Source organism: Astyanax mexicanus, chromosome 4 (assembly GCF_023375975.1).
Source record: "Astyanax mexicanus isolate ESR-SI-001 chromosome 4, AstMex3_surface, whole genome shotgun sequence".
Lineage (NCBI taxonomy): Eukaryota > Metazoa > Chordata > Actinopteri > Characiformes > Acestrorhamphidae > Astyanax > Astyanax mexicanus.
The window spans coordinates 27,360,928-27,376,359 of NC_064411.1; the positions used below are offsets into that span (position 1 = coordinate 27,360,928).

Sequence of the window (15,432 nt, forward strand, 5' to 3'; positions counted from 1 at the left end):
TTGTTTGTTTTTTTAGATAATGACTTGGGTTTTTATTTGGCTCTAAGCCATAATCACCATCAACATTAACATAAAAAAAATTCAAATAGATCACTCTGTGTGTAATCTGTGTGGATCTAAAAAATATATGAATTTTACTTTTTCAATCAAGTTACTGAAAAAAAGCATTGTGGTTCAATCCTCTAGAAATAACTTATTTATACCAAATGTTTGGACATGATGACATAATGTGGTTTTAATGTTCTGATGGTCCTCATCATTAATACAAGCAGTCAGCCAATCATATGCTTATGCTTCTGTTCAAAACCAAAACTAGCATAAAGTGCTAAAAGTGATTCAAAAAGTGTTACTCACCCCAAACTGTCCAGAGAGAACCGGCGGTTCAATTGTTTATCTCCGTTCATGATTCACGAGGAATTAATCATGCGTAAGTGTCTCACTCGTTTAACAATCTCTGACTTTCTCTCTCTCTCTCTCTTTCCGTCACGCTTCTGTTTTCACTACAGCAGATCACTCAAGCAGACAGTACATCCTCAATAACTCCTCCCCCTCACTTTCCCTTCTTCACCTGAAGACTCACAAACCACGCCCACTCCGTCTGAAAGCCACACGCCTGCCCACAGTTACCATAGATGCTAAGCATTCCACTGGCCCCTCCCACCGGCCTGCACGCGGCTCTGAGTCTGAGAGTCGCTTCTCTGAAGGCACATGACCTGAGCAGAGCAGAGCAGAGCAGATCAGGCCTCAGCCAGCTCCTCACCCCTGTGCAGAGTGACTCTCAGATACACATCAGCGTGAGGCGGCTGATAGTGATCCAGGGACAGGGTGACCTTTCCCTCACAGGAACTCTCTCAGCTTCTTGTTAAATAAGGAGAGGTGTCTGTAGGTATGTGTTAAATAGAAAGAAAGTGGAAAAAAGGAGAGTAAGAGAAAGAATAAGAGTGTTTTTACACCAGAATGCCTGGAGAAGAGTGCGCTCACTGTTCATGTGTTTGTTACATTGTATATACAGTGGCGTAAAAAAATGTATTTGCCCCCAACAGAATTTCTTTTGAAATATGTGTGGCACTCTAAAATAGTTAAGTGTGTGAAAATAGTAGCCCCCTATTTTATTTTTATGTATTGTCTCCTTCTCATAGAACTACTGTTAAGGTTCCTATTGTTATTTAACAAGGCAATATAAGTTTCGCCAGTAGAGGGCGCTCGGTGACAGGCACCAGGGTCTAATACTCTAACCAGCAGAGAAAATTGGTCAGTACCTGGTGGAGCAGTTAGCAGATAACACACCGAGTAGCTCCTGTAACCTGCTGTTTCTGTGTTTTGCAGGTAAGCTGAGTGATAAATTGTAGATAAAGTGAGAGTTAACAGTATTAGTGACTTGTTAGAGTTTTTTGTTGTGAAAATGTCAAACTTGTGGTCGAAGGAGTCGTTTTAATGAGTTTCAGAGCTGTTTTAGGTTTGAAAGCTAATCGGTAGAAGCTAAAGCTAAATGTGAATCAGACTGAGCCTTGTGCTAAGCTATGAAGAACATGTGGTCTTATACTTGAACTAGTCTAGTTATTCGGCTAGAATTTAAGTCTGTATTTTCCATTTTTGCTATTTTTGAGCTAGTTTTGGTTTAAAGCTGCACTATATATGTTCTGTTTACCAGATTCGGTGTAAATGCTTTCTGTTAATTAATTAATATGGAATATAGGAGATATAAGCTAAAAAGATCTTCATTTAAAATGGATTTTGTTTAAAATACAATTCATAGGAGCAATTGAGTTAAGAAGGGATTAAAAATTGACTAAAATTGTTGTTAAAAACACAATAAAAACTAGAAGCAGAGTAATAAGAGTTCATATTGATACTTAGTTACACAGTAAATGCATTCTGGTGATTTAGTGAGTTTACTACTGTGATGTATGTGGAAATAAAACTGTAAATATGCAGAGACATTAATGTAATTAGCTATCATAAGAATTATACTGTAATACTGTTTTTCTATTTGGGTTTACTATACATGTGTATTATGTCACTGTTTCTGTAATGCAGAGAAAATTGGTCAGTACCTGGTGGAGCAGTTAGCAGATAACACACCGAGTAGCTCCGGTAACCTGCTGTTTCTGTGTTTTGCAGTGCATACACAAAAAATAAATATGTTGCACCGGAGATGAGTTGGCCCATCATTTTCAGAAGTGTAACATATTTTGGCGAGCCAGCCAGGAGGAGGCGCTGGTGAGTCAACCCCATCACCAACCTCCTTCCTTCCCAAAAGACGAACCATCAAAAAAAAAATGGAAATCATACAGCTTCTGCGCGATCAAGTGAGTGCAGCCTTGTGGCAGCTGGATAGAGAGCCTCTCATGGATGTCTGCAGGCGACTGAAGTGTTCCGGCCTGGACAGCGGAGAGCCTCAACGCAAGACCAAGAGGACACTCATCAGGTTAGCAGAGAGCATGTTTGATGAGATAGAAAAAAGTGAAGAAGAAGAGCAGGTGGAACAATTTTATAAAGACATAGCCACATACATCCAGAGACTGAGTGAAAAGAAATGTCAGTCAGAAGAGGAACCCACAGTTAAGGAGTGTGAACCTCAAAAAGACCTCAACACCATTCCACATGCCATTTTAGTCCAGACAACCGATTATCCATCCAAAACCCGACCAGAGCCAACCCGAACTCTGCAAGAGGTAACTTTAAGGAGAGAGTTTAAAATCTCTGGGCAGATTGGAGAAAGTGGGCAGAAGGATAAGTTGTCTTACCTCAGTTTAGTCCGTCAGATTGAGAATGGAGTTGAAAAGGGACATTCAGAGATTGAAATAGTTGAAGCAGTAATTAGGGCCATTAGTCCAGGAATGCCCCTAAGAGATATGTTGGAGATAAAACGTGGGCTCACACTTAGCAAAGTGCTCACCATATTAAAGGGACACTACAGAGTAGACAGCCCCACTGAGCTTTACCACCAGCTTCTCAATATCTCCCAAGAACCCAAAGAAACAGCCCTAAATTTTGTCTTTCGTTGTATCGAACTCAAAGAGAAACTGTTATGGAAAGCAGCAAATGAGGAGACTGATGAACTGTACAGCAGAGCCACAATTCAGCGCAAGTTTCTCCGCTCCATTGAAACTGGGCTGCTTAGTGACTCCATTAAGTATCAGCTACTGCCCCTCCTGAGTGACATGACCATAACAGATGAGGAACTGATCGAGAAAGTCAACGAAGCTTCAAAGCTAGAAAATGAAAGATCTGAGAAACGAAAAAGGTCCACTGCAACTAAGATTCCCAAGGTACAAGAGCTCCAAACAGAATGCCAGACAGCCCCGACACCTGTTCAGAGCCACTCCAAACCCAGAGAATCACCCACTGCAGTAGCCCTGAAAACAGTTAAAACCAAAGAGACCAAACCAGACACGCAGCAGATCATAGAAGAACTCCGCAGGGAAATGAAAGAAATGTTTCTAGCCGCTATGGAAACCAGTCCCCCCACTAGAGCACTAAAACAAAGACAAAAAGGTTGTAGAAAGTGCAGGGAAGAGGGGAAAGGAGATAACTGCACACACTGCTTTAAGTGCGGTCGAGAGGGCCACTACTCTCGTGGATGCCGAGCACCAAGGCTGTCGTCGGGAAACGGGGAGGGACTACTGAGGTGGGACCAACAGTAGTCCAGAGCCAACGGTCCCATAAACAGCCAAGCTTACCACCCTCCTCCGATGAAATGACAGCTACCACCTTATCAGCTGTAACTGAAGTTCGCTATCTACCCCCCCAACGCAAGTCAAGATTAGTAAGCCTAGTGGGAAACCGCTGTACTGTAAATTGTTGTATGGACAATTATCCAGTCAAAGTATTGTGGGACTCCGGGGCACAGTCCAGCATTGTGAATGAAAGCTGGCGGCAAGACCACCTTCCCCACACAGTGGTCAGACCTGTTTCAGAACTGCTAGAGAATGAGACGCTCACAGTGTTTGCTGCGAACAACACTCCCATCCCGTACATTGGCTGGATAGAAGTCAGCTTCAGACTGGAGAGTGATTTGTCCCCAACCAGTGAACTGCGAGTGCCAATACTGGTATCCAGTGACCCAGCTGTAGCCAGTGAACCTATCATCGGCTACAATGTAATTGAAGCTGTTGTCAACAGAAAAGGGGTGAAGACTAAAGACGGAAGAAAAGAACTTACACACTATGTAAGTAAAGCCTTTGAAATAACTGCTCAGACGGCACATAATGTTGTCAAGCTTGTGCAGAACAGCAGCAAAGACTCAGAGACAGGTGTGGTAAGGACGGGAATAAGGAGGGTGCCTTTACCAGCTAAACAAGTCACCACAGTGTATGCACGGGCACATGTTACTTCACAGGCTGTAGGCCAAGACATGTTTTTCGTTGCTGATGTATCCAACCCACCACCAGAGGGCATTGTGGTCAATGATGTATTGTTACAAATTCCAGACAGAAAAGTGCCATACGTACCCATCCCAGTGACTAACACCACAGACCACACCATTTATCTCAGGAGTCGTGAAGTGATTGGACATCTTGAACCAATAAAGACTGTATACGCAGCAGACATCCAGACAAAAGTAAATGAACTGACACAAGAAGACAAAAAGAATGCAGAGATAAAGTCACCTAACCTGAATAACACACAGTCACACGAGAGCCAACCGAGACCAAAGTCATGGGATCCCCCATTGGATCTTCAACATCTAACAGAAAGTCAACAAGCAGCTGTGAAGAAGATGTTGAGGGAGGAATGTGAGGCATTCGCCTATGACAGTGATGATGTGGGCTGCATCCCATCTCTTAAAATGCATATCACTTTGCATGACACAAGTCCTGTGAAAAAAACCTACATGTCGGTTCCAAAACCTCTTCACAAGGAAGTCAAGGAGTATTTGCAGGACCTGCTTAACAAAGGTTGGATCACACCATCACGGTCTCCCTATTCGTCACCTGTAGTATGCGTACGCAAGAAAGATGGCACCCTTCGCCTTTGTTGTGACTACAGGGAGCTCAACCGCAAGTCTGTTCCGGATCGGCATCCTATACCAAGGATTCAGGACATGCTGGATACACTGGGTGGAAGCGTTTGGTTTTCAGTGCTGGACCAGGGTAAAGCGTACCACCAGGGTTTCTTGGATGAAGAAAGTCGCCCTTTGACCGCCTTCATCACACCCTGGGGGCTATATCAATGGGTTCGCGTTCCTTTTGGTCTGAGTGCCTCACCTGCTGAGTTTCAAAGGAGCATGGAACACTGTATGGCAGGCCTCAGGGACACCATTTGCCTACCATACCTGGACGATAACCTGGTGCACAGCAGCGACTTTGAAGAACATCTCAAGCACCTTCGCCTGGTCCTCCAGCGTTACAGAGAGCATGGTGTGAAGCTGACCCCAAAAAAATGTGAACTGTTCAGGAAAAGTGTGAAGTTTCTGGGCAAGCTAGTGACAGGGGAAGGTTACACGATGGACCCAGCAGAGTTGGCCCCAGTGATGGCCTTAAAGGAGAAAACACCTGCAACTGTTGGAGATGTGCGTCAAATGCTTGGTTTTCTCTCTTATTATAGGCCCTTCATCCCCAACTTTTCTCGTGTAGCCCATCCACTCTACAGCCTGCTTAGTCCTCCCCCCTCTGAGAACTCTGCTCCAGTCAAAGTTAACAAGACTAAAACAGGGGTGAAGAAAAGTAAAGGCCATTTACCATCACGCATGCCTATTCAGTGGACTAGCTCCCACCAAGAGACATTGAACCAGCTCATAGATGCACTTACTAAACCTCCTGTGCTCGGGTACCCCGACATCACCGAACCCTTTGTGTTACATTGTGATGCATCACAAGTTGGGCTAGGTGCTGTCTTATACCAGCGGCAGCAAGGCAAGATGAGAGTTATAGCATATGGTTCCCGAACTCTGAGTCCGGCCGAGAAAAAGTACCACCTGCACTCAGGCAAATTAGAGTTTTTGGCAATGAAGTGGGCCATTTGTGAGCGTTTTCGGGATTATTTGTACCATGCTCCGTCATTTGTGGTGTACACAGATAATAATCCGTTAACATATGTGCTCACCACCGCAAAGCTCAACGCCACAGGCCACAGATGGGTCGCAGAGCTGGCCAGCTATAACTTCACCATACGCTACCGTCCGGGTAAGACCAATGCTGATGCTGATGGGCTGTCACGGATGCCACTGGACATTGACAACTACATGAAGAGCTGTACAGCTGAGGTGGGACAGGAGGCCATAAGCGCATCTATGGAGTCTGTGGTGGTGGAGCAAAAATGCCCTTCTCAAGGTATTGGTGTTGTCCAGGTTGGTGCTCTGAAGTTGATGAGAGATTCTGGAAGTTCACAGCCTTTGACACCAGACCAGATTCGCACATCCCAGGAAGCAGATGAAGTCCTTTCAAGAGTGCTCTGGTACAAGTCACAGAATAGAAGACCAAGTAGAGCTGAGGTGAAGTCTGAGCCTCCTGCAGTAGCCGCACTGCTCAGGCAGTGGTTGAAGCTTCACGTTGACCAAAACGGAGTCCTGCGTCGAAAAACAACCCGCAGAGAGCAGCTATTGGTCCCTAAAGCTTATCGTCCTCTGGTATTCAAAGAACTTCACCAAGACATGGGCCATTTGGGGGTGGAAAGGACGCTCGACCTGATTCGAGACAGGTTCTACTGGCCTCAGATGGCAAAAGAGGTTGAACACTTTGTTACTGAAGAATGTGAGTGTCTTAAAAAGAAAAAGCCAAGTAAGCAGACCTGTGCACCTCTGATCCCGATCCAGTCCACGTACCCATTCCAGCTGGTCTCCATAGACTTTCTCCACCTGGAAAAGTGTAAGAACGGCTATGAATACATACTAGTGGTCATGGATCACTTTACCAGGTTTGCACAAGCTTACCCGACAAGAAACAAAGCAGCTAAAACGGTCGCTGACAAGCTCTTCAATGATTTTGCACTCAAGTTTGGCTACCCTACTAGACTACACCACGACATGGGTAAAGAATTTGATAACAAGCTCATGGCAAGATTAAAAGAACTTTCAGGCATCCAGGGCTCCCACACAACAGCCTACCATCCCCAGGGGAACGGACAGGTAGAGAGATTCAACCGTACCTTGCTGTCCATGTTACGAACTCTGGAGGACAAGGAGAAGGATGATTGGAAAGAGTCACTGGCTAAAGTTGTCCATGCGTACAACTGTACGAAGAGTGAAGCAACAGGGTATGCCCCATATTACCTCATCTTCGGCCGGTCTCCACGCTTGCCCATCGACCTGCTCTTCAATCTAAGGGAAGATGAAGCTCATATGGACTATGATGACTATGTCAGCTGTTGGAAACAGAGAATGCAGGAAGCTTACAAAGTGGCTTCTGAATCAGCTACCAAAGAAGCGGCAAGAGGAAAAGCATATTATGACAGGAGAGTTAAAGGGAGAGATCTTCAGCCTGGTGATAGAGTTCTTCTCCGAAATCTCACTCCTAGAGGTGGACCCGCTAAGATTCAGTCCTATTGGGAGAACCAGATCTACAAAGTGATGGGGAGAAAAACAGATGACAGCCCTGTGTATAGGATCTGCCCTGAAACTGGTCAAGGAAGAGAAAAGGTGGTGCACAGGAATCTCCTACTTCCATGTGACTTCCTACCCCTTGAAAAGCCACCAGCACACACTGTTAAGCCACACAAAAACACTCCAGCTGTTACAAAGAAAAAGTTGAGACGTACGAGTACACCACAGCAGCAGCACCCAGAAAGTGGTGACACATCGGATGATGACTACAGTGGTACTTACCAGTGGTACCTCAGGCCTGTTCCAGAGAGGCAACAGAGGCAGACTCTACTCAATCCTTTGGCAGAACCATTCCAGCCTGAACCAAGTCCTAATGTTCAAGAAGAGGATTTGCCACTACAGAGTGAAGAGGATTTGCCACTACAGAGCGAAGAGGATTTGCCACTACAGAGCGAAGAGGACATACCCAATCAGATACCAAGTCCTGGCATTGACCTTGAAAGCTTAGGGACAAGTAAGGCAGTGATTGACAGTCCAGGTTCAAACAGAGGTGAGACTGACTCTGAGAGACAGCGACCCAAAAGACAAAGTCAGAAACCAAAGGTACTGAGTTATGACACTTTAGGTCAGCCAACTTTGGTCCAGAGAGATGCTAAGATAACTAAGGCTCATGTAATTGAGAGTAATGCATTTTGGAGACCATGGTCTGTGGGACTATGTTAAATCTATAGTCAAATGTAGTTGGTAACCAGAAATGTCAGGAGACATTTAAATTTGTGGGGGAGAGTGTGGCACTCTAAAATAGTTAAGTGTGTGAAAATAGTAGCCCCCTATTTTATTTTTATGTATTGTCTCCTTCTCATAGAACTACTGTTAAGGTTCCTATTGTTATTTAACAAGGCAATATAAGTTTCGCCAGTAGAGGGCGCTCGGTGACAGGCACCAGGGTCTAATACTCTAACCAGCAGAGAAAATTGGTCAGTACCTGGTGGAGCAGTTAGCAGATAACACACCGAGTAGCTCCTGTAACCTGCTGTTTCTGTGTTTTGCAGGTAAGCTGAGTGATAAATTGTAGATAAAGTGAGAGTTAACAGTATTAGTGACTTGTTAGAGTTTTTTGTTGTGAAAATGTCAAACTTGTGGTCGAAGGAGTCGTTTTAATGAGTTTCAGAGCTGTTTTAGGTTTGAAAGCTAATCGGTAGAAGCTAAAGCTAAATGTGAATCAGACTGAGCCTTGTGCTAAGCTATGAAGAACATGTGGTCTTATACTTGAACTAGTCTAGTTATTCGGCTAGAATTTAAGTCTGTATTTTCCATTTTTGCTATTTTTGAGCTAGTTTTGGTTTAAAGCTGCACTATATATGTTCTGTTTACCAGATTCGGTGTAAATGCTTTCTGTTAATTAATTAATATGGAATATAGGAGATATAAGCTAAAAAGATCTTCATTTAAAATGGATTTTGTTTAAAATACAATTCATAGGAGCAATTGAGTTAAGAAGGGATTAAAAATTGACTAAAATTGTTGTTAAAAACACAATAAAAACTAGAAGCAGAGTAATAAGAGTTCATATTGATACTTAGTTACACAGTAAATGCATTCTGGTGATTTAGTGAGTTTACTACTGTGATGTATGTGGAAATAAAACTGTAAATATGCAGAGACATTAATGTAATTAGCTATCATAAGAATTATACTGTAATACTGTTTTTCTATTTGGGTTTACTATACATGTGTATTATGTCACTGTTTCTGTAATGCAGAGAAAATTGGTCAGTACCTGGTGGAGCAGTTAGCAGATAACACACCGAGTAGCTCCGGTAACCTGCTGTTTCTGTGTTTTGCAGTGCATACACAAAAAATAAATATGTTGCACCGGAGATGAGTTGGCCCATCATTTTCAGAAGTGTAACATATGCAGCTCAAAAAACACCTTGTCCACACCCTCCTAAGGTCACAGGCGCCACTGGTGATGAGGATGCACAAAGAGCTGTGATAATTGGATAGCCAAAATTGGGAGAAAATCAGAAATTTATATCAATTATATAAAAAAAATCAAACAAACTTTAATATCAGACAAATACAGGGGCTGGACAATGAAACTGAAACACCTGGTTTTAGACCACAATAATTGACTGTGGTGACGGACAGTTCTGGTGGAAACAGGAGAGTTGAGGTGCACATTGAATTCTGCCGTGATTTGATCAGCCGTGGTTTTATGTTTTTTGGATACAATCCGGGTTAGCACCCGAACATCCCTTTCAGACAGCTTCCTCTTACAGCGTCCACAGTTAATCCTGTTGGATGTGGTTGGTTCTTCTTGGTGGTATGCTGATGTTACCCTGGATACCGTAGCTCTTGATACATCACAAAGACTTGCTGTCTTGTTTTACGTTCAGTATGATGTTCTTTTTCTGAAATTATGTGTTAGTTTTACACGAGGTGTAACGAGACACACACCTTCCAAAAAGTTCCACTTTTGTCATGTCAGTCCTAAGGATCAACCAAATGTTGTAGGGAAAATGTCAAATGAGCTTTTATATTTGTCTGATATTGAAGTTTGTTTAATAATTAATAATCTAAAAAATAATAAGTATGAAAAAAAGAAAAAAAATTGAAAAAAGTATTCTAAACCTACAAACCTACCAAGTCATGGCTGTCCACCCAAACCCAAAGCAGCTAAAAGGGCCATGTTTACTTATCCAACAAAAAGTCATGCACTTTACAAATCAGGCCTTAGAGAAAAGTTTTAAACAGTAAAGCCAGCAAACGTGAGGATGTAGTTTCTGGGGTCAGAAGAGACCAAAGGTGTAGTTAAAAGCTTTTTGGCCTAAATGCAACACCCTCTGTGGCAGAAAAAAGTAACACTGCTCATCAACTCATCAACCTGAACACACTATTTCCTTTGTGAAACATGGGAGAAGCTTGTTAGAGCTGACGAGATGCAAATGGGGCTAAATACAGGGAATTTCTGGAAGAAAACCTGGTGGAGGCTGCAAAAGAGATTCACCTTCCAGCAAGACAATGACCTAAACCTAAACATACAGCCAGAGCTACAGTGGAATGATTTAGATCAAAGAATATGCATGTGTTAGAATAGCTCAGTTAAAGTCCTGACCTGAATCCCACTGAGCTTCTGTGGTAAGACATGGAATTTACCACAGATTTTCACAGATGCTCTCTATATAACCTGACTGAGCTTGAGCTTTTTTGCAAAGAAGAATGTATAAAAATCTCTAGATGTTTCTAGATGCACAAAGCTGGTAGAGACAAACTCCAAAGCACAGTTGTATTGGTGAAAAGTGTCGATACATAAGGTCACACTTTTCTTATGTATATAAGATGTCTGAAATTAACATTTGCAATGATTTTCTTGTTGCGCTTCACCTGTCAGACCTCTAAGTCTTCTCTTCACTGCTGAAACTGAGACTGGATGTACCCTGACCTGAACCCAATTGAACATCTCTGAAAAGACCAGGAAATGTCTGTTCAATGGCAGTCCCCATCCACTGCTTCTACAAACATAGGATGCAGCACCAGTGCAACAAGTCCAGTCGTGAAATTCCCTCACTACTAAATATTCCACAGCCAACTGTCAGTGATATTATAACATAGTAGAAGCGGCTGGGAACAAAAGCAACTCAGCCATGAAGTGGTAAGCCATATAAAATGACCTCAAAACTTCATGTGACCTTCAGATTAGCTCAAGAACAGTAGAGCGTAGAGGACTTCATCGAATGGGTTTCCATGGCTAAACAGCTCCATCCAAGCTTTAGATCACCAGTCTGGGTTTGACAGTTGCCAAGTGAACAGTATTGTATCAGTATTGCATTAAGTTTGGTTGAGGGGGGGTTATGATGTGGTGCTGTTTTTCAAGAGTTGGGCTCGGCTGTTTAGTTTCAGTAAAATTTGCTCTTAATGCTTCAGTATACCAAGAGATTTTGCACGATTCCATGCTCCCAAGGAATTGGAAACATTGGGAATTAGACATGGGACTTTGAGTCAAGCCTTTTCATTCTATATCAGTGACTGACATCACAAAGGCTCTTCTGGAAGAATGTTTGAAAATTCCCATAAACATACTCCTAAACATTGTGGAAAGCCTTCTCTGGAGAGTAAAATCTGTTGTATCTGCAAAAGAAGGGGCCAACATCATATGAAACTCTATAGATTAAGAATGAGACGTCATATGCATGCAAAAGCAGACGAGCTAATACTTTTGGAAATTCTAAATAAACAATACTGATACCTGATCATTCTTATCTGGTATCTACCCCAACTAAACAAAACACACACACACACAATCACTATTGTCTTATTATATATGATCCTAGAGCTTCTCAGCTATTGTATCATCATATTTCATCAATAGTGATTGTCTTGCTATAGGTAATCGGATATGTAATTACTGTACATTGTTGAGGATTAAGCTTAAGCAGCCCTGCCTCCTAAACCCCTCTGAGATGCATTAAACTGATTATCTCTATAGCCATGTAAAACACACAATTACGTGCACTTTTCAGCTCATGTTGAGTTGTAGAGCTGCTGGTTATTGCTGTCCACCTAAAGCAACGTCAGGTTAAATGCCCTGATCAGGTGAACAATAGTTGATGCCATAAGCCAGTACTGAATATTTAATCTCACAGGGTCAGATGTGTTAGATTGCATCACGTAAAGATTTATTCTGGTTTTCTTGAGTTAGACCTTTTTTTACAGCATGTTTGACACTCAAGACCAAAAAGTACTGACAAACAGAACCACCAGCAAACATGAACAAACAGAAGGGTTCGACAGGTGGAAAAATCTAGAGTGTTCTTACATCTTTTCTTAAGACACACTTCTGGTCTTATCAAACCATCTTCGAACAGATGAACATGTGAGCTCCTACATTCTTCTGCAGTCACACAAGATTTTTGGGGATAAAACATACAGTGGCTTGCAAAAATAATAATACCACTGTATTGAATATTCTTTGATCTAAACCATTCCACTGTAGCTCTGGCTTTATGTTTAGGGTCATCATCTTGCTGGAAGGTGAATCTCCTTCCCAGTCTCAAGTCTTTTTCAGCCTCCAACAGGTTTACTATGAGGACTGTCCTGTATTTACTTTCATCTATCTTCCCATCAACTCTTTTACATTACATTACATTTGGCAGACGCTTTTGTCCAAAGCGACTTACAATAGTGAAGTACAAAAAGTAAAGGTAAAAAAACATCTTTAGACAGGGCCTAAAGGAGGTTAAAGGGAAATAAAGGGATAGAGAAGTGAAGGAGGGGAAGAAGGAAATGAGGTTAGAAGTAGTTAGTGTGTTAGAGGTGTTAGGAGAGTAGGTGCTCTTTGAAGAGCTCTGTCTTCAGGAGTTTATTAAAGATAGTGAGAGATTCTCCTGATCTGGTAGTAGAGGTGTTAGTTAGAGGCGTTAGGAGAGTAAGTGCTCTTTGAAGAGCTCTGTCTTCAGGAGTTTCTTAAAGATAGCGAGAGACGCTCCTGATCTGGTAGTAAAAGGTAGTTTGTTTCACCATTGGGGAACTCTGTATGAGAACAGTCTGGATTGTTTTGTGTGAATGGTTGTTTTGTAAAGCGAGGTGACGTTCATTGTAGGAGTGCAGCGGCCGGGAGGTAGCGTAAGCCTTCAGGAGTGATCAGTGCAGGTAGGAAGGAGCTCTTCTGTCATCACCTTGTAGGCGATTGTAAGAGCTTTGAATTTGATGCGAGCAGCAACTGGTAGCCAGTGGAGCTCAATGAGCAGCGGGGTGACATGTGCCCGTTTTGGCTGGTTGAAGACCAGATGTGCTGCTGCATTCTGAATCATCTGGAGTGGTTTTACTACACAGGCTGGGAGGACAGTTAGTAGGGCATTGCAGTAATTCTGACCAACCTCCCTGTCCCTGCTGAAGAAAAGGATCCCCAAAGCATGATGCTGCCACCACCATGTTTCACTTGCTTAATGGTTGTTCGTCTGACCACAGTGCTCTAGGCTATATGAGCAAGTTACCATTTTCTGTACTGTAAAGTGTGATAAGCTGCTGGTAATGCACTGAGAAAATATCCCATGCAAAGGAAAAACAGGCTGGCAGAGGTGAAGCAGGTATGTTTTATGTCGTGTTAAGAACCGAAAACACAGATTAAACTTAATTAATCCTTTTCTAATTCATTTTAACACTTTTTAGCATTAGCTTGACAATTTATTAAGTTGAGTTAAAGGAAAACTATTTGGTTTTGATGGGATTGCTCATAGAAAAAAAAATCACTGAACTGTTTAGTTCAAAACCTCAAATTATTCAAATGCAGATTTTCCAGATGTGTCCAAACAACAGGATGAAATTGTTTGCTAAATATAGAAATAAATGACTGTATCCACACTATAATTCCCTGGGTGCCACAAACAGCATTAACTATGTATCACACGCACCTGTACCCACCTGCACACCTGCGAACAACGACAACAACAACAACACAGTGCAGTCAGGACCCCAAAGGCCTGGTGCTGAATAGCGATTTAAGCCATTTGAAATGAACATGTTACAAAAGTCTTACATTCTAAACCACGTTCATATCCTCTGGGTTAGAGGTGGAGTGTGGTGGGGGTGCAACAAGCAACCAAGTAAACAAATATTTTGATGTGATCGTAGATGTGATAGCAGAAGCAGAACAACAATTTAGCACAAGGGCTAGCTAGCGTAGCAGAAAACAACACCAGCTGACTGTATAGCAGAGCTTCCAGGTGCTTCTAAGGCTGCTTTTTTGCTTCTTACATCATTATCGCCGCACCTGTGACCAGGTCTGCCACAGTTGACTTAACAGATCACAACTGTGATGGCAGCTAATGGCTAAAGAAAAGGAGGTGTTATCAGATGCTGTTACTGGGTGTACTGTCAGCTGAGCAGGGTAAATTCATGTTTGTGTCTCTCAGCAGTTTTTCATAAGAAGTAAAAACAGGGCAGTGTCCTTTTCCCCAGTGTGGAGTCGGTCATTGACCTCATGCTAAGCTCATGTGATTAGCAATGGAACATGTTAACTCTCTCAGTGTTACACTGTTTTCCACCTCTGGCCCTGGAGGCACACCTCCCGAACTCTGAACGGAATTAATAGCTTAATTAGTTGGATTAAATGTGTGCAGCATGTCAACATGTTTACATGAAATCAGATACTGGAAAAACTATAATACAATGATTTTTTTTTAGACTTGTGATGTAGACATGCTGCAGCTTTTTGAACACATTGAGTCGCAGTGTTAGACATCCCAGTGCAAAAATTAATAATAAAAAAAAAAAACTTAACTCATATTAACTCACCACAGCATGCCTTTTGCAATCATTTAGTCCCCTGTGGGCAATGTTAAAATCACTGTTACAAACTGTACAGTGGGCAAGACTTTCATTGTTTTTTACTTTTACCAGACATGGATAAACTTTAGAGTAGTCTGAGGTGAAATGAGTTTTGATGGGAGTCACGATGCTCATGAACGCATCCTGTCCAGGAGGGGAAAAAACACTCCCCGTCCACACTAAAAACTGATTGGCTGACTCCCAGGGTCTTTGCAGAGAACAGGCCAATCAGAACACATTTGGTCTTAGATTCTCTAAAAGCTCTGTCCAGCATGACATGACTCACATACGCATATCCTTCTTGTGTGCAATAAACTTAAAATGTTTAAGTTTTTTTTTATCAGTCAAATTAGATATGGTCAACACCTCCAATCTATCAAGACTCCAGATATGCAAACACTTGATTCTTAAGCCCTATCCAGATGGGATTCGTTTCTCAGGGGGTCCTGAGGAAATTTTCTCTTATATTGGGTGTCCTCTGTGATTTTATTCCTGTCTGGAATGACCATGTGCTTTTCTCAGACGTCCTCTACTGTTTTTCCCTGAATTCTGTGGTCCTCCGGTAATTACAGTCCTGTCCGGACGAAAAAATACACTGTAAAAAATGATTTTTTGACTTT

General features: G+C 42.4%; 1 protein-coding gene across 2 annotated transcripts in view; it reads right to left on the reverse strand.

The window, feature by feature from the left end:
• The window catches only part of LOC111194595 (GRAM domain-containing protein 2B), a 60,036-nt gene that overhangs the window by 35,816 nt on the left and 8,788 nt on the right, over positions 1-15,432 (reverse strand). Inside the window, exon 1 of one of the 2 annotated variants that reach the window (XM_022679306.2) lies at positions 355-517. The exons of the other annotated variant lie outside the window; for it this stretch is intronic. Within the exon in view, the coding sequence (XP_022535027.2) occupies positions 355-404 (50 nt within the window). The 5' untranslated portion in view covers positions 405-517. Of the gene's footprint in view, positions 1-354; positions 518-15,432 lie in introns of those variants that run through there. 2 annotated transcript variants of the gene reach the window in all.